Below are 19837 nucleotides of genomic sequence, written 5' to 3' on the forward strand. Positions count from 1 at the left end.
AGTCAGCCGTTGTCTACGGTTGGCGTCCCGCTTCCGGCGTTTTACGAATCGTACGGCTCGGCGGGCGACATCCGCGGGGTGGTCAGACGCTGCTTGCCGACGACAGCTCGAAGAAGCCACCAGTTCCCGCGCAGCGCTCAGAGAAAACGGCCCGGCCTCGCTCATTCATGGTCAAGCTACCACGCACATGGCGAGTCACGTGGTAAAACACGCACCACCTGCGCAGAGCGCATGCGCCAGGCCGGCAAAGGTGACGACAGTGGGGGCCCGGCCAGTTACGTGATGTGTTGACTAGGGTACGGCGGAGCTGTGATCAAACGAAGCTCAAATTTGCCGCGAGAGTGAAACCGCTCGACGAGATTAGTAAACGTTAATTTGCCTTAATCGCAAACTTAATGCTTCGGTCGCCTTTATTAAGCCGAACTGTCACCACCCAAGGCTCTCTCCATACTATAAAAAGCTTCCAGACGAGATCGAAATAACCATTGTCTGGGCCCCAGGCCATTTGGGCCTTGTCAGGAACGAGGCAGCGCATGCTGCCGCCCACGACCTTCATATCCTGGCATTCCCAAGAGGCCCGGAACCTTCATCTAGCAGTCCAGCACCTTGCGACTTCACTTCCAAATCAGTACTCTCCCCGTGCACACGCACTGGAAGAACATGTCCTCCTCCACTACCCTCGCCATCAAACCACCAAGACCGCTAACTGACACGTTTTACGATTACATAATGCGCTCGAAGGTATCACCGTCCGTCTTCTCACCGGACTGGCTGCACTGCAACACAGCGCTTACGACGTATCATCTCGCATTCTCCTGCCCACATAACCTCAGCCGAATTAGCAACCCATCGCCAATTGAGCAGTGGGATTCTGCGCTGACCAGCTGGGCTCCAGAATTTAAAGAACTTGCCCCGGTGCAACGAGCCGTGGATTCGGGGCAGGCTCGCGGCCTCCTAGTACCTTCTTCCCCAAATAAATGTTCATTCCTCCTCTCCACCTGTCCGCCCCTCGATTCAGCCGACAGGCCAAAGTGAAAGAGCACTTCGCGGTGAAGTCGCGCACGTGTAGGACCGCTCCAAACGACGAAGACTGCTGGCGTTTCTCATACATGTCCACATTATTTGGTGCACAGGGAATCTCAGGCACATTTGGAGCAAAAATGTACGTACGCTACCGGTATACCCGCCTGTAATTAAGACTGCAGGCTCGGCTGGTTTTCAAGATTGCCATATAAATAAAAACGGCGCCTTAAAGGGCACACAAAGCCGACATAAAAGCAAATAAGAAAAGAACAGAACTCGAGCTCCTGCGGTTCAGTCCAGAAATAGCAAAAAAAAACAACAACAAAAGAACTAAAACATTCGCGCTCTCCCAACAGATGGCGCGTGAGCACTGCAAAAGCGGGAAAATTGAATTGCGTTGAACAAACATCTATTGCATTCGTCATAAGAGTAGAGAAAGGTGGGAGGAGGAAGAGTGTGAAAGGTGGGAGCGATGTCGTCTTTTGACGGTATTAGCAGTGAAACAGATACAAGGCCGCCATTTCTTGCTTTTTCGGATGGCGGTATTGTTGCTCAGCGTGCAATCTACGGTGTCCGTCTCCTGAGCTTGCTTCGTCAAAAGGCGATCGTTCGTTTATTATAGAACGTAGTTGAAGGGGTCAAATAGTTTATTGTTGGAAAAACAGTCACGCGAAAGAAAACACGCAGCTGGCGAGCAACGTACACGTCGCACGTAAACATTAGACTCTGAAAATTCGAAGCTAGCCACACTGCCTGGAGCTCACTTCGTGTGTTTTCACAGCGTGAGCTCCTTTGCTCTTTGCCCGCGAAATCGGGGAGCTGCTCCCTGTGCCCATGCAGGCCGGGGGCGCCAAGTGGTGAGATGAGCGCGTCCACCCGGTTTGTTTCGCTGCAGGCATCACGGGGACAGTGCGCATCAACGAGAACGGAGACCGGGACGCCGACTACTCCATACTGGACATGGACCCCGTCACCAAGGAGTTCCAGGTGAGTCTCATTCAGCGAGGATTGTGCTCCTTGACAATTTTAAGAATTGTCCACTCATGCGTAGGCATTCTGACGGCGTTTCTCTTCGTTCGGAGCTGGGGTATTTTTTTCGCAACAGAGTGCCTCGGTTTCCACATTCAGCGTGCGTGGCCCAATCGGTGAAGAACAGAATGTTTTTCCCTCGAAGTATACAAGATTTCGGGCGCGATTTCTCTGAAGTGTGCTGGAAACTTGCAGCGTTACCAGGAGTTTACACAGCGCGCAAGAAATAGGGTCAAGTAAATGTCGGAATACGCGCTCCAGTCGCAGTTGTAAGAACCGCTGCCGCCACTTGGCGCGGCGGTGCAGGTGGTGGCCAACTACTTCGGGGTGAACAAGAGCTTCAGCGAAGTGGCCGGCCGCTCCATCCACTGGCCCGGAGGCAAGCGGACTCCGCCGCCAGACACTCCCCGCTGCGGCTTCGACGGCTCCAAGTGCCCCGACGAAGGTGAGACGACCACGCTGTTTGCACACGCCTGCTGCGGGCGGCCGCCGGCGTCGCGACAGGCTCGAGAACGTTGTTCGAGTCGTGCATCGCAGAAAGGAAGGCCGACAGACTGCCATGTTGGACCATTCGCACATTTTTCCGCACTGCTTAAACAAATGGACAAACTCAGACTCCGTAGCTCACACTCAATCCACCCAATGCGCACTGCGCCCATCCGGCATTTTCTTCGCATGGTTAAAAGTAGAAAGCGTAGCATAGCAGAAGCAGGACAGCTTTCCGTGGGGCCAGCTGCCGCAGAGGGTAAGAGATAATTGTCGGCGATAGGAACAAATGAGTCGTGGTCATTACCTTAAAAAGGGATCGATTGGCGGAGGCAATCTTAGTAGGGTGGACGCTAAACACATTTTCTTAGGGCTGTGCGTGCAGCGATCGCGGCTGGAGGTTTCAGGGAAGCCCAAATTGAATAGCGCCATGCGCAGGAATAAGGAATCATGAGCCCGCCTTACACAGCGGGATATGATAGTTTGGGCGTGCAAACAGACCGGCAGCGCGAGAAAGGTTAAAACACGGCCCATTCTCTGCGCGGAGGACGTGAAGGGCTGCTGGGGCGATTACGAGCGCCAGTGCCCACGGGGGCAGTGCCAGTGTTATCTCAGAAAACAGGCACCGTGGCCGGAGTGTTTTGCCAGCGGTTATTATTTACTGCCGCCAAGAGTCACGTGCTTACATTTCTTCCTCGCAGAGCTTCCCAAGTACGCCATTGTGAGCGGCGTCCTGAGCGGACTGGTGGTCATCCTCTGCGTCGTCTTTTTCTTCATCTACAGGTCAGCCTAGTGGCCCGCACGTCTGTTCTTGCGCGGCAGCGAAAACTAGTACTCGTAGCTTCAAGCGTACGCGTTGAACACGAATGTGAAATTACTTGACTGCAGTGGGCGATGCTGGGAATACAACACAAGCATGACAACTGTGGCCCTATTACAGCAAAAGCTTTCTGAGTGGCACCGATGGAGTTCTGTCGGAAGACTAATGCATTTCCCCCTGGACCGATCGCAAAGCTCGGATCACACCTCTGGACACACGGCGCGTGCGTGCAAACACCGGGCTCCCATTGCGTCAAAAAGAGTCGCTTGAGAGTCGCGAAAAAAGGAACGCTTCTAGATAAGACAATAGACTCGTCGATCGTAAAGGAGCAGTGCAGTCGAGTACCTTTATCTCATAAACCACGGATCGGTTATACATCCAATGATGGGGTTTAACCCGCCGACGGTACACACAGGCAATGAGGCGCGCCGTAGTGGAAGTCTCCGGTTTAATTTTGACCACCTGGGGATCTGTAACGTGCGCCGAAATCTCGTACACACGGGCGTTTTTGCTTTTCGCCTCCATCAGAAAGGCGGCCTCCGCGGCCGGGAATCGAACCCGCGACCTCATGCTCAGCAGCGCAACGCCTTAGCCACTGAGCCACCGCGGCGTGTGGCAACTCTGAAACACATTCAACATTGGTGTTTCGAAAACATACTTCGTCATTGTCGTATATGATGCTCTTTATGTCGCAGTCTAATAAATATGTCAATACTAAAAGCATCGCATACTCTTATACCTTCGGTCCTAACGTAACGTGCAACTTTCATGAAGTTGGGAAGCAGAAACGGATAAAAAATGCGAAGTGATTCCTAAGGATTTTCCAAAAAGGCAGAGACCAGTAAGGCCATTTCCGACACAATGTTGCGGAGTGGCAACATGAGCCTATAGATGGCTTCTTACGGTGAAGAACGTACACCTCTTACAGAAGGCCCGTTTCGTTGTCCAGAGCAGAAGACAGCCTGCATAATTAAATTCCCCAGCAAGTATAACAGCGCGTCGTCTGACGATGGCAGCATTCTTTTTTCAACTTCCCAAGGAGTTATACCTCGCCAGCTCAAAACTAACACCTTCCCTCACAACACGCTCTGGCACAAAATGTTCCCCACCCAATACTCCCCTCAGTGCATCTCCTGCCCCACATCAAAAACACTGTACCACATAGCGTGGGCAAGCCCAAACACCCCAGACCTCCCTCCCAATACCTACCCTACCTTTTCACAGTGGGCGGCGAGGGTGACCAGCTCCGACCCTGCTCCCAGCTTCGGTTGGTGAGCAGGGCACGGATGGCCGTCTGCAGCCACGGAGGCCCGGACTGAGGTCACCCCTTACTGGTCCGGGGTGATCGCAATCACAAAGGATGGGATAAATGAAGTTTTCTTCCTCCCCCGCCTCCTCCTGAAAATTCTGGCGCTCGAACCTTGTGTAGTTGCTCAACAGTGATAATTTCACTTCTGTGCTAATGACTCCTTGACAACGACAACGGAAATAATGATCGTGGTGGTAGTTTGGTTACAAACAACGCGAAGACTTGCAAATCATATGAACGACCCATTCTGTCGCTCGACCCCATCACAGTCTGATCTGGCGTCAGCAAGATGATTTATGCTCCACGGCGCTGCATGGGGAGAGCAAGTGAGTGCAGGCGACGCGGATATTGGAACTTCGGACTGTAGAACGTGACCCTCCTTCCGGTTGCGACAGGAGGAGGAAGGCCAGTGCGGTGGGGCCTGCTTACACGCGGCAAAACTTGGCGCCTAGGCCGGCGCCCATCTCCCGCTGTCTTTCACGCATGCGCGTAAGCGAGGGTGTTTTCCTTTGCAGACTCCCCAGAGAAAGCTGGGAGGAGTGCGAAGGCTTTCCCGCATCAACCCTGCGTCCAAGTCCGCCGAACCTTCGGTGAAAGTGCGTCCAAACGCTCGTCGAACTTTCAAAGGTCGAAATCGCAAACTAAGAACGAACCCATGCGACGATTTATCGCGCACTAAGCAAACGCATCTGCGAACGATATAAATGCATAAGAATGCGTGGTTTATGAAAAGAAGGTATACTACTGTACTCCTCCTGCATGACCGATGCGTGCACGGTCTTATCTGGAGCCGTTCCTTTCTCGCGATACTCGAGTGGCCGTTGTGGCGCAATGGCTGCAGCCCGGTGTTTGCACGCGTGTCCACAGGCCGTACCAGAGCTTTACGCTCAACCAACTGGTCTATGGGGAAATGCGCTAGTTTTCCGTCAGGACTCAGTCGGCCCCACTAACACAGCTTTCGCTCTAAATAAGTGATTTGCGCGTTCAAGTGTAATAGCGGCCGTGCTGAAGCGATACCTCTAGCGGAAGCGATTTCCTTTGCAGTGAACAACAGCCCCAAACTATGTATAATATAGTGCAGCAGAGCTGGCAGCCAAAGAGCATTGTTACGGCATGTATTCGCAACAAACATTTTCTCCCCCGGGGAAACGGCCTCAAATTATGGAGCCCCATTACAGGGAAATCGTAACGGCGCGAGCAGTGCGTTTCACAATAGAAGTGCACGTGCAGAAGAAAACTTGCAGCATCAAGTCGGGCCGGTGCGGCATGGCGTGATGCGGCCCCGTATCGGATTTTCGGAAAATGCCAGCATCTGTGCTGGCGTGCCTACATTTTGTGCGACGAAGTGGAGTGGCTCACGCGTTAGCGTGACACCTGCCTATGACTCAGCGCAGAATCATGCGCGTCTTTTCTCAGAGACGGGCGGGGAAAGTGTAGCCGACAGTGCGCATTTTGCCGCGCGCTCTCCTTTACTCGCGATCAGTGACAGTTGCATTGGCACTGTGGCACGCTCGTTGTTCCAAAGCCCCAACTGCGAGCAGGAACAGGAGGGGATGCGCCCGAGGCGCTGCTGCCGCGGTGGTGCAGCGGATTAATTGAGATTCTTTGGATCCTTTGTGCGCCCCGAAATATCGTCGGGGACGTTGATTTCTGTTTATATCTTGCATACACATGAAGTAGATGCTAACATGGCCGGGTATCCGACCAGTGGCCGGGAACATTGTCCCTCCAAGCGACAATCGGAAAGGGTATCTGAGTTTTTATCCGTCGAGGCGCTTATTTTGCCCTTAAAGCGGCAAGGGTGGAGGAAGGCAAGGGGAGGCCTGAACGGGCATGGGGATTTGATCCTCAAACCTAGGAGGAGATAGGGGTAAGAGGCTTCGTAAACTTGCTTTGATTGGGCAGCACTAATATGTCGCACAACCAAGGTAACGCAGTTACCATATCATTGACAGTCGCTGGAGGCGGGTTGTTCCGGCCTTTATCGCTCGAAACTTCAATTTGACCGTTATAGTCGCCTTTAATTTTACTCATAGCATCTACCCGCTGTTAGTACAAGGTTCAGACAGGCCAATTTCTTCCTTTCCTTCTTGATTTTATTCACCTCCTTACGTTAGCTACAAAACCTACATAGCTAAGCTCAGTGGCTGCCATACAAAGGAGCGACGTGCCCACTTCACCTTTACTGCTGATATTTTTCAATGGCCGTTTTATTGCTGTGAAAGGTTCGCTGAAATTGGGGTTTCCCTAAAAAAGTTTTGCGAGAGCTGCCGACGTGCTGAACTTTCCCTGCGGGTGGAAACGGAGAAAAGATTGAGGCCTTCCGTGACTGAGGGTGGCAGAAATGCTATCTTCTTCCGACGTCATTTGAAGAGAGAACAACCAGAGACACGGTCGACGTTTTGCCGCAAGGGAAAGGCCTAACATTTCCTCGCGCGCGGTTTCACAAAAGCACCAAGGATTTTGTCGAACGAGATACAGGGAGACGTTTGTTTAGAAATAGACAGTCGGAACTTCACGTGACATTAAAACTTTCTCCTGATATTAAAAAGCGCGTCCGAAATCGCCAGTGTTGTCGGTTTACCTGCTTCTTTTTGTGCATTCCCCGCTTCCTTTTCTTGCCGTGCGTGCTGTTGCCTTTGTAGTTACCACTTCAACACCTTGTTTTCCTTCCTGATTTTCTTTCATTTGTCACATACAGTGTTCCTTTCTTTCCCTTTCGTATCCTCCTCTTGATGCGTAGTATGGCCAACCGGGCAGTTCCCTGGTTTCCCGGCCTGCATTTCCTGCCCTTTCTTACTCTTCCCTCCGCAATGGCAGAATGCGAGGCCTGCTGGCCTGTTCGCTTCAACGGCAAACAACTGATGCTGGCGCATTTGTGGTCCGGGCAGTGTAACCTATAGCGGCACCTTGGCTTTCATACTTCAGTGTCCGTTTAGCATACCAACGTATCTCGCCGAAGGAAGCTTGTGCCCTTCGTACACACAAGTGGCCGGCAAGGGGTAATCCGACTGGCCAGAATACAGCATCGCGTGCACACTGGATTTCAGATGCGCCTCGTCACGCAGCGGACTGCCTTACACAATCTGTCCCCGTCCTGTGTCCTTCGGCCGCCAGTGAATGTGGCACGCGTGTTTTGTTTACTATCATTTCCTCATTGCACACCAACAATCATCATGGAGTGCTTGTGAAGCGCAAAACGTTGTTATGCCACTGGCACGTGCATACGCTGCCGCCGCCGTCGTCGTTCTCTTTGTTGTCGTTGTTCTTTCGATGGCTTCACTGTTGGAGCCGTAGCTGTTGGCGGCATCAGACCTGCACAGGTGTGGCCCTCGTCGCCATCTTTAGCCACCATGGTGGCTCTGGCCGCCGGCTCGACTCCCCACAGCGGTGGCTGCTTTTCTGCAGGAGGCGAAAAGCGAAAGCGCCCCCGCGTGCCTACATTGGGGCGCACGTCAAAGATCCCCTGCAGGTGGCCAAAAGTAATCTGGAGCAGCCCTCATAGCCCAGGTGTGGCTTTGGCGCGAAAGACCCCACAATCAATCATCATAGCATGTCAGACAGACACTTACGCTGTTTTGACGCCGGTTGTATAAAACTTTTGAAGGCACAGCAAATATGCAACTTTCATGGCGAGGGCGGCTAAGACAGCTGATTTCCATGCATAAATACATGACCGGTTGTGCTCGTTTCAAGCGTGATCGCGGGCCGTGCAACTTTCTTTTGACCACTTTGAGTCTGAAATGAGCGCACGTCGCTTCCGTTCGGTCCAGCAAGTGGCCATCGCATAGAGTTTCATACTAGAGAGGAATCTGGCGCTGCGATCGTCCGCCGCGATGGGCGTGACATAGAGTTTCTCAATATCACCTAGAGCGGGAAGTGTCGCTGCAATCGCACGCCGCCATGGGAATTGTGGGCAGGGTGGGAATCGGATTGGTAGCAAGTGGCTAGTACAATGTGCTATGGATTCGGCTTCTCGGCTCTGAAGTGCTTGTTAGTTCTGTTTTCGGTGTGCTTTTCCGTTTTCGGGATGCTGGATTCAATGGCTATCACAGATTGTCTAAATAACAGCGTGATTAGCACTTAACGCATGTGCTCGCGTTAGCGGCGAGTTTCTTAAGATGATGCAGTGACGGCGACAAGCGACGCCGAAAACGTAACTCAAAAGGTACAACAGCAGAGTGTACTGGGTGGCAGCGACAAGCGAAAAAAAAAAATTAATACACTGCCGCCAATGTCCTCTGTCGTCGTCGCTACAGTTCACTGTATCGCCACTGCCGCTGGCTTGTGGGCTGCTTCTGGCCGGCAAAAAGCGAGCTAGGGTCCCAGCGGCCTGTTATATACCGCTTGCCGCCGTCGCCCACACTACAGCCACTAAATAAGCTACGCTAGCCCACGCTATCCGTTTTCAGCACACAATCAGTTACGATTTTCTCATCACTCGTCAACGCCGCTGCGTTTACTTACCCCTTGAAGCATGCACTGCCTTGGCGAGGCGCAATGAGGCATCATACACAGCTACTCGACAAGCCAGTATTTATTTGCCATTTAAAGCGTTTATGCAATTTCATAGTGCATTGCGTGCGTGCTTGAAGACTTACTTGCGGTAATAGGCTCCGCCTCTAAGTTTATTTATATCTGCTTGGACAAAACAAATAAATACGACGCGACTACATCATTCCTGCATCTCTATGTTGCATCTGCTCCGCCTGCCAAAGCGCGTAGCATACGATAATAATACTGTATTAAGAGGAAGCAAGAACACAGTTTAAGTCAATCCAAATAATTCTGTTCAGCTAAATATTACAAAAAAAATCAAAGAAAACCTTACCCAGTTCGGAGTATGTAATAATTGAAAAATATATCCGGGACGACCCGCTGCATCTGGCGGCGTGAGCCAAAGGCAGGACTTCTGTTTTTTTTTTTTTTGCCCTTTCTAACCCCCAAATTTGTTTTGCAACATAAGACCTCTAACACAGTGTCTTATACAAAATAATTTGTTAACAGCGGAACTTTTGGCAGCAATTTTTCAAACAAAAACTCAATTTGCGTACCCACAAAGTCGTTGCCGGCCATGCCACGCCGAACTTCCGGCCGATACACACTATGGCGGCACTCATGGAGGCGTAGAGTGCCTTCGCCGAATCACGTTGACGCTAGCCCCAGATTCCACTCTAGGTGAGTTATAGTGAGCAACTCTATGGGGTGTGATGGGTAGTTTTGGATTCGGATTGACACTCGATGGCTTGCAGAAGCTATTATGGATTGAATCGTGCAGCCAGTTTCGTTTTCCTTTTGGACTTGCATGAACGCGTTTGCCTATGCTGGAAGAAGCGTTCAAAGGTATGCCGCACGCGCACTGACGCCGTCCTGCGTGGAAATGTTTTGTAACTATAGTTACGAATCGGGTGGGTTATGAATTCATTGCTGGCACAGCGAGCACGAAAACACAAATGACGGCTCTGTATGCGGCGAAGTTGCATGCCAATTAAAAGTTGCGGCGCTGTTCATTCGGCAGAGCAATATATTCCCGAAGCTGACGACGGTTACGAAGTGCTTGGAAAAGCCACACTTCTCGTGCGAACGCCGGCTCCTACGGCGCAGGCCAGCAGAACCGGCGGCTGGTAGGAACGCAGCTTTATGAATGTCACTACTTAAGGCTAGAATAACTTCTCTAAAGGTAATTGGTTTCTTTCTTTTTAGGAGCACAAAGCATTTCTTAGTATTAAAAACTACGAGCGCCGAAACTTTTGCAAATACGTAGTTTTTAATGAATCTGCGTCCGGCAGTAGTTGGCGGCAAATGGCAAACCTACTCCACAAACCTATTTGACTCCGCGTGTGCTTTTTATGTAAACGCGCCGTTTTATTTCCTACAAAACCAGCTTCTGGTCGCTAACTTTCTTGTTCGTCATATGATTTGTAAACGACGAACCGGGCAATAGGAGTTTTTTGCCAAAAAATACAATTTGCCCAGCCATAGGCCCGTTTAGATCCTACGCAGTCCGGTTCAAGAACTACCCACCATTCCCATCGAAGCGTAAGCGGTGCCTTAGTGTTCGCGTTGATACTAGCACCAGTTTCCCCTCTAGTTATTATTGTATGAAAGTCCATGGGCCATCGTAGACCTAGGATGTTTTATCTTGCCATTTAAACCGTGATGCTGTCGGCAAAATCACACCTAGCGAGCAAAAAGAAATGCAGCTGACGATTCTGGTGGCCTGGCTTAGTCCATGAGAATCACAAAAGGCGGAAACCTTATTCGACTTTTCCGTGAGAACGTCGCAAACTAGCATAGAAGCAAAGAAGCAAGCAAGAGAGTGAGTGGGTGGACGGATGATTGAGGGCGTGGCCACCAAAGTCCGGGTGCTGCGAAGACACAAGCCACCCAACGATCGTGAAACGATCAGCTAGGGGAATCCTTGTTTACCTGTTTGTAGATCAGGATGAATTAGTGCGCCGCGTCGTGAACCATTTCAAAGCCTCTTCAAATAGCGCAATGGAATGAAGGCAGCGCGGCATAAAAATGGGCAACCATTCATTTTATTCCATCATTTTGTTCCACCATGCCGGTACAGCGACTCCACCATTTTGCAGTTATAGGCTATCAAGCTTCCGTGTAAAACCCCTGTGCTGCCGCTAACCAAGTAGAGCAATCGGGCCAACTTCGCGACTGCGTACGCACCAAACGTTGTTACTTTCAAAAAGCCCCGCGCTTTGAATTCCGACACATGGCATGGCGTTTGTCTTTTACTTTTATTATTAGGGGCGAAGCACAACAACTCGTTTTCCAACGCCTGGTGCTGGAACGTTTCATGTCCGTGGGCAAAAACGCGTACTAAAAGAACCCACTGCGACACTCGTTTTCCAACGTCTCACGCTAGAACGCTTGGTGCTTCGAAGGCGCGAGACTTTTACCGCGGAGCTGAATACCTCCACTTGAACTCGGCACGATCTGCGACTTGGAAGCACACGAGCCTCATCAATGCCGGGAGCACTAGGACGACGGAAAAGAACTCAAGAAATACACTATGCATATTGACTGGTATTAGCTACGCGACTCATGATTGTATATAATAAATGTACATATGTATATAGTTGAAACAAAATCGTCTTCTGTCTCTTATTGCCCGTGAGCCGCAGTTCTGCTGTGGGAAAAACCGGCGTACGCTGCCTGCTTCGCTCCTCCCCAGGTTTCACGTTAGTGAAGAATGGTCCGGAATATATTTTTAAAAGATAATGTGGTGTAGAATCTGGAATAGTTTTGTCTCGCAGAGGTTTTTTAGGGAAAAACGCGTATCTCTGCTCTTTTTTTTTTTCACTTTTAAGTTGAGGTCTTTTCTTCTTTCAGCAATGTCTTGCTTTGAAACTAGCTTGGCCGTGATTCGGAGAAGAGGCTTGTGCGCAGATGCTGTTTCAGCCGTTCCGTGTAGAAAGCTGGAGGCTAACGTCGTTCTGGGAGCGAGTATAGATGCGCCAGGGGCCAAGTGAACAGAGGCACATGCGCTGCATTTACATGCGGGAGCTTGTGAGCACTCTTGTTTACGACATATCCGGTCCCGGTTGGCGTCGGGGCCGCCGAATGCCACGCGAGACATTAGGCCGGAATATTTGCTCGCCTCCTCGGTTGGCGATGTCATTTCCTTAGGCAGGTAGCGTCGCTGCTCGGGCGCCGGTCGATGCACGCGGGGGAATGTTGTATTTATCACTGTAAAGCTCTTCTAAACGGGCGGGGAGCAGAAGGAGAAGAGAAGCGCTCACTGAAGTGATCCGGGCGATCACGGCGAATTAGAGGGCGCAAAAGCTTCGTGCTCCACGTGTTTTCCCCAGCAAATGCAAACCTGCGGGATAAAAGCTCCGAATCCAATACGACTGCTTCCTTTAGTTGCCTCCTAATTTCGAAGAAAAGTGCGTAACAGGATTGTGTTTTTCTCGGCCATTGCGCGCTTATAATCCGCACGGAATCGCAAGCGTCGATGCTTTCTTCCAAACTTGTGCAGCAACCTTGGGCGCTAGCCAGTGACGACCACGGCAACGATAGCGAGGAGGACGGTCGGGCAAACTTTCGTACCTGCGCGAAGCGGCGTGGCAAGGGGAAACAAGTCCCGCGTCCAGCCCGGCCTTCTCTCGGGAGGAATCGGGAATTCGGACAAATGCGCTTGCATGGATCCGGCAAACGGAAAACGAATGCCGTTTCTTTTCCTCTTTTCTTATCCGCTTCTTTTTATTTTTGCCGCCCGATTTTTCTGCTCTGTCTTTGCGTTCGAAGCATGAGAGCAGCCAGAGGAAAAGCGCCCTCCGGTGATGCGGTGCCGGAGTTGTTTCGATCACGATGAGATGCTCCCTGCAAGCGTCCGCATTTGCGTTTCATTTTCGTAAAGACGCTCCGCGCCGCGAAACTGCCGAATGAAGACGGGGTAAGCCTTCCCGCAGCACTCACAAAATGCGCAGAGAAGCCGCTGCAACGAGCCCAGGGAGAAGGTTGGCAGAGTCGCGCGTACCGCACATTCGCCGCTAAACGAAACCCTGGGAATGTTGGCGTGGAGCCCGTGGGTGAGCCCGCTGGTGAACGAGGGTTAAGATGGCCGGTGAGTGTAGCTCGATATTCTCAAACCAGGCAAACTTCAGCACTGAAACGGGTTTAAATCCCTTGCGGAAACCGGGAAAACTGGTTCGTTCACCGCTTCCACTCTTCCGCAACCAAGAAAAAACTGTCGCCTGGTTCGCTGGATCCTAGGTTAGCATCACAGACGCCTGCTTAGCACAAGTTTCAGAAATACATTGTTGTTTATCTGTGACGAAAGAATACACTTAAGCGCGAGACACGTGTACGACGAAGTGGTGCGATGCGATGCACTATTGTTTGCAGCTGCACGCGTGAATTCGAGACATGCTCCGGTGCGGGTGCGGCACGAGCAGGAAACATTTTTCAACTGGAAGTAAACGTAAACGGGGCTATTACATAATTCATTGCACTTTATATGTCCAGTGGAGCGTCGTGAAAACGTCGAAAAGCGACCGATTTCGCTTGCCTGTGCCGCTGGCGGCGCTCAACGGCTGCCTACCACGTGCCTGCATTACGGCTGTTCATATGTGCCGCGCTACTACAACTCTGTCTTCGACCACCACTCCGAGGTGCTGCTTTTTGTCACCACGAACTTCGCGCCTCCGTGAACTAACCCGCCTTGCGAAACTACTGCCCCCTACCCCCCTCCAAAATGGTGAAGGCAGATATAAATGCGCAGTAGGGACAGCTGTCTGTCTTGGGACTTGACGGAATCCCGGAAAATTGTGCGTTCGGGTGGGTGTGGGAAAAGGTTGCCTCGATCTGTTCACCTTTTAAACAAATTGCGTTTGCTGATGAGGCCTGACCTTCTGAAAGCCGCCCGCGTGCTACGATGAACGTGCTTCTGTTTGTTTCCACGTGTAGGCGCGACATTGCTGTGCATGCGCGTGGAAGAGAAGCTCGCTCGGTTAGTCTGCTCTCGCGTCTGTTCGCCCCGTTTTTATCCCACTGGAAGAAAGTTAAAGGGCTCTCCCTACCCATTCGTCTTGGGCGTATCTTCTACATAAAAAGGGGAAACTTGCATAATATGATGCATTATAGCAGCCATTGCGCATTTCCACTCGGTGCATTGCTCCGTGCTTTCCTCTCATTCTCGCTTGAAGCTTCCTCGCATTTCGCTTTCGCGTGGCGTCTTCCACCTGCGCCCCTCGCCTGTCAAGCGCGCCACCGAAAGCCACTGGGCGAACAACGGCGCACGAAGTGCAATGGCGGAGAAGCTTGCGTGTTGCTCGGGACCGTGCAAAAGCGCAACTGCGCGCCTGACGGCGGACAGGCAGGGATGTCAGAGCCTATATTTGCCTGGAAAGTGGGCGCTTGTTGCGGGCAGAGAGGAACGGGATGGCACACGACTCCCCTCCCCCGGCTGCCGTGGCCCGACACGGCGAAGCGACGCACCGCATTTCACTCGTTCGTGGGTAATCGGCGTCGGCAGCTCGTGGCCGGGCAACCGCACGTGGCGCTGGCAATGTTCAGGGCACGCCAAGCCTCACTTTGTCACCATCGAGGAGGCGCCCCGCAATGGGTCGTTTCGAGTGCACCCGGAAGCGCCGTCTTTTTTGCTCGACTTTAACTGACGTGTCCAGTGTTGCCTCAAGTTACCTTTATGAACCCCGGATAAATCACGCAACTGCGACAAAACCCTTTCCGCCGAGAGAGTCCAAAGGGAGTGCACAATACTGACGTTTAGTGTGGATAGTGGATACGAGCAGCCGCAGCACCATGGAAACATAAGCGAAACATATACGCTGACAGCCTCCTAAAGCACTTTGACTGGAGCAATCGAAATAATATCTCAGTGTTGCCTGTTTTTGAAAACCACGAACATTGCTGAGCCATAAAAATGTCCTCGGGCCAAAGTATTGTTCGATGCCTCTTCGTTCGTCACGAGCTTCAGGGGGATCTTGCGCGTTCGTTATTACAGAAAAGACACGCGTTTAGTATGCCGCGCACTGCCATGCAAGTTAGGTAACGCAATAAAGCGGTGAAATTCCACGAAGTTGCCTTTATTGAATAGTAAATCAATCAACGAGCGCAATGTGACAGTACTGCACTCTTTGAACAGACAGCCAGAGGGACGGGAGGCGCGCACATTTTTGACGCACTACTTGGCATAAATAGATAACGCCTCCCCTGTACATTAGCTAACTCCAGATTAACAAATCGAACTCGATGCACAACATATTGTAAATGTTTGCTCGGTTTTCCTCAAAGCAGCCTGAAAGGAAGCAACGCTACCAATACCAATGGTCTGCCACTGACCTTCCTTGTGTTTCTGCACCGTTCGTGTCGACGCAGCTGTCGTTCTAGGTCAACCTCCCAATCAGAAATGTAAGGCATTAGAAACATTTCCGCATACCTTTCACCTAAATTCTCTGTCCCCTCTGTGCAGCGTGTTAAAAAGCTTCGATAGTCTTCCCCCTTCGCAGAGAGGAATTGCCCACAATTGTTTTTAATGCGTAGCATTCTTTGCCGAGTGCGCCCACAGCCAGGACCGTGTAACTCCCTGCATTTCCACAAAAGTGTAGTTGTCGCACAAGTTCATTATAAAAGCGTAAATGGAGATAACTGGCCCACGAAATTTCGAAAGACTAAAAATAACAAAACTATAAACAAAAAAATGCGCAAAAGGGCGAAGCGTGTAACGCCTTGCATTCCCACAATAATGCAGATTTCGAAAAAGTTCCTCTTGTAATCGTTACAATAGAGTAAATGTAGATAATTTGCCGGACATGATTTAGAAAAACCAAAAATATTTGACTGTAAGAACCTCACACTCAAGACAAGCGGCAGAAGAATTCTACGCACAGTAGACGGTTACCTGAATTTCTGCGGATTTTTTTCTGCGTTTGCCTTTACTGGAATATAAGAACCGATTGGTTATACAGACTGAATTATATTAAAAACCACCTCAAAGGAAACAGAGCACTTTCTGAAAGGCGTTGCAGGAAAGACTTTTCGGGACACTTTTTTTTACTTTACTGCGATAGAGTGCTTTCGCAGGGAGGAAAATATTCACTGTATATGCGCCTAGCATTACGGACTATCAAAAGCCTGGCATTTATAGTCGGCGAAAAAGCGTTTCACTCAGTCCACACCACAGAAGTGATGGAAGCATTAAAAGACCAGGGAGCAGAGGAGACCTACCCAACTCTCCTACACGGCATATGTAAGGGATGCATGGGCAGGACAACCTTCCACAAGCAAAGTGGCAAATTCCCGATCCGGGCGTTCGACAAGGTGATACCATCTCGTCAAAACTCTTCACATCATCTCTGGAGGGGGTATTTGGAAAGCTTGACTGCGAGACACCAGAATTAAGGATAAAAAATGAACATCGAGGCCATTTGAGGTTTGCGGATGACATGCTCTTGCAAAGTGAGACTGCAGTACACCTGTGAAAAATGCTTGAGGAACTACAATCATAAAGTACGGCCGTGGGGCTCACAATAAATATGAATAAATCAGTGTGTCGAACCGAAAAAAATACCGGTTCAGTTGCGGTTCTGCTTCAGGCGAAATCATTTCGTTCCGGTTCACTTCCGGTTCGACAAAATCACGTACCGAACAGGTTCGCGAACCGGCTCGGGAGCTTGAACCGGTTCGCGAACCGGTTCGATGAGTTGAATTATCACTGAAATTAGAAAAAAAGCATTTAGTAGTTTAAAACGACAGTCAAATCAAAATACAAACAAAAATTCAAAATGCTGCTGTTCCCCAAGGGTAGTGGCGCAATTGGAAAGCAAACCTTAAACAATTACAAAATATTAGGAAAACAGATGAAGTGGCTATGATTTACCACCTACTTTCTCGCCCAGACTTTATGTTGTCCTAGCGACTATTCATAAAGCCACCACCAAGAGATATGACGGTGGGATATATTTTCTGCTCTTTCCTTTTTTGTTGAAATCGCAATCGTCGCTATGGAATCGCCCATCACGCTAATCTTGAAGCCTTAAATTTAGGCCTGTGTACTGGCGCGTTCAAATACGAGCGCCTAATACCAATGGCGCACATTTTTTAAATATTTGCAACACAACAGAAAAATCCTACAACAGGCACATAAATACTACCAATGAATTAGATTATTTGGTCACCCTGAATAATTTGTTAGCTGTCACCTTATCGAACTTGTTAGCAACAGTTTTGTTAAAAGTAAGCTTTAGTTAACGCTCAGTCACTGCATTATTGCTCTGACCACTGCAATTCCTTTTTGCGATAGCTATACCGGATGTGTGCATTACAATCAGTATGTCATCGTACCGCCTGACTCACGGCCATTGTTCGGTGTGCTAGACTACGGAATCTTATAACAAATTATGCTGTTACAAAACGAAAGGGAAATTTGACGCGCGGATCATGAGATGGGACTTTTTTGGGTAGACGCTCTTTAATTCGTCCACAGCAGTACTTCCCTATGGAACGAGTAGCAGTAGAAGTAATGTAGCCAGTTGGGCAGTCAGTACAAGTACACCTTCGAAAAAAAGCAGGTCTGAAAAAGACAAAACTGCAGAACAAGCAGAAAAGATGATCGCTAGGCGAATGGGGCAGTGTGAGGTACCGGCCTGCCTCTCTGCACGTGTCATCTGCTTTACTCCTGTTTCTGCTTCCAAGACAAGGTCTAGGGCTGCAGTTTCTTGCCAAGAGATTAAGGGCGCACCTTAACAGTTTTCCCTGACATATCTGTTGTTATTTGTGTCTGTTAAAAACGGAACTTGTCCACTGTACAGTCCTCGAAAACTGACCATGGAACACACTTTCTTCGCATTGATGAAACGTTCGGTTGTGAAAGGCAGGGCAAAGAAAAGTGTAGATCAATATCCACGTTTCGGTGCTTTTTTTGCTTATTCGGTTTTCCTTACTTTTTGCGTAATATTTTAAAACAACGTGATTCGCATTTTCTTGTTTGCTGTTTTCCGTGTAAACACATTTAAAAAGAAAAAACTGGAGCATTTGATGCCCAGTGCTATATCTCTGCTCCGAGGCGCAGCTTAGGTTGCAGGCCGGCAGACTTATTTTAACCAGCTGGGGATATTAAACGTGGATCAAAATGTCGATACATGGAGGTTCTCGATTTTCATATACTTCAGAAAAACGGTCGGCGGGAGTAATGTCGAGGCCACTTGTGGTCAGCAGCAAACGGCTTAGCCACTGAGCAGCCCCTGCGGTCACACTTGTCAAGTATTAACAATTTGCAGGTGTCGGGCCTTTTATACAAATTTTGAAATGCAAAAAGTTTGCACACATCGGGTGTGGGCTTCCGGCAGTGGAGCACTCCTGAAGGCTGATTGCTCCAATAAAGTCGCAGCTAGGAAAGGGCAAAGTCGTTTTATATCCCATATCCCCTGCAAGCTGCCGAGAATAACATTTCGTTTGATCAGCTTGCACTACGCTCGCGCTTCCAGCGGCCACAGACCATTACTACATTGGTGCTCATTCATTTCCCCTGTTGCTACATAGAGAGCGATATTATTCAATTGTCTGGAGGGGAAAGTGCGCGAGTGGGTACGAAGTTGATGGTACGTGAAAGAAAAAAGGCCTGAATTGCAATATCAACAACGGAGGGTCGAACCGTTCCGGCATGAACGGTTACCGTTATTTCTTTTTTCGGTTCAGTTCCGGTTCGGGTTCAGCGTGCTCAAAAAATAATGTTTCGGGTTGGGGTTCAGTTCCGGCAAAAATACCGGTTCAGTTCCGGTTTTCGGTTCGTTTCGGTGCCGGTTCGACACTCTGAAATAAACCTAAAGCGACGAGGAATAAGCATGCCAAAAACGCCCTCTTGAGCTTAGGAAGCGAAACGCTATAAGAAGTAAAAGAATACAACTAGATTGTCAGTGCTGCCCCAACCACGAGAGAGGAAACCGGCGCAGAATAGGTATGAACTGGGTTGCGCTCGGCAGGCACTGCCGAATAATGAATAGTAAGCTACCTCTACCACTCAAGAGAAGAATGTACAACCAGTGCATCCTGCCGGTAAAGACACAAGGAGCTGAAACTTGGCGCTTTACTAAACAAGTGGAGAGCAAACGTAGGTCGGCTCAACGGGTCATAGAACTAATGATGATAGGAGTAACACTTAGGGACAGGGAACGAGCTTCCTGACTAAGGGAAGTAACTGGAGTAGAAGATATCATAGCTCAAACAAAGAACAAGAGATGCACTTGGGCTGGCCGCGTAATTAGGCGAAATGACAATCAGTGGACCACTTGGGTGACAGAGCGGATACCTAGAGACGGGTCTATGAAGAGGGGCAAGGCCAGCAACTCCACGGAGGGAAGAAGTGATGAAGGCAAAAAACGGACTCGAGTTACGCAGTGCACGGCGGGTCGATGGGAGAGGCCTGCAGTGGACCTGAGTAGGCTGTCGATGATAAGATTGGCCTATATGCTCGTTGTTCGCTAGTGATTGTGAGGATGGCTGAGCAAAGCAAACACAACAGGATACGCAATCTTTCTATAACTGTCTCCTGGCCTGTTTTCAACTAAACGCAGTTGGTGTTGCATATCTGCAAGAACTTGAAGACATCGGAATGAAAGAAACGTTTACTAAAACACGATTCTTTAGGGTCGGAGAACCAGAACTTGTGATCAAAAAAATGCACACACAAA

The 19837-nt window shown here is 49.9% G+C and overlaps 2 protein-coding genes across 2 annotated transcripts in view; one reads left to right on the forward strand and one right to left on the reverse strand.

Annotated features, from left to right (window-relative positions):
* LOC144178108 (atrial natriuretic peptide receptor 1-like) overlaps positions 1–19837 on the forward strand; it is a 267231-nt gene that overhangs the window by 152027 nt on the left and 95367 nt on the right. The window contains exons 5-7 of the mRNA XM_077705645.1: positions 1919–2010; positions 2359–2497; positions 3240–3321. Of these exons, the coding sequence (XP_077561771.1) occupies positions 1919–2010; positions 2359–2497; positions 3240–3321 (313 nt within the window). The remainder of the gene's footprint in view (positions 1–1918; positions 2011–2358; positions 2498–3239; positions 3322–19837) is intronic.
* The window catches only part of LOC144178110 (uncharacterized), a 191756-nt gene that overhangs the window by 87544 nt on the left and 84375 nt on the right, over positions 1–19837 (reverse strand). The window lies entirely within an intron of this gene.

The sequence above is a fragment of the Haemaphysalis longicornis genome, unplaced genomic scaffold (assembly GCF_048455015.1).
Source record: "Haemaphysalis longicornis isolate Haplotype H1 unplaced genomic scaffold, Haemaphysalis longicornis Haplotype H1 scaffold_4, whole genome shotgun sequence".
Lineage (NCBI taxonomy): Eukaryota > Metazoa > Arthropoda > Arachnida > Ixodida > Ixodidae > Haemaphysalis > Haemaphysalis longicornis.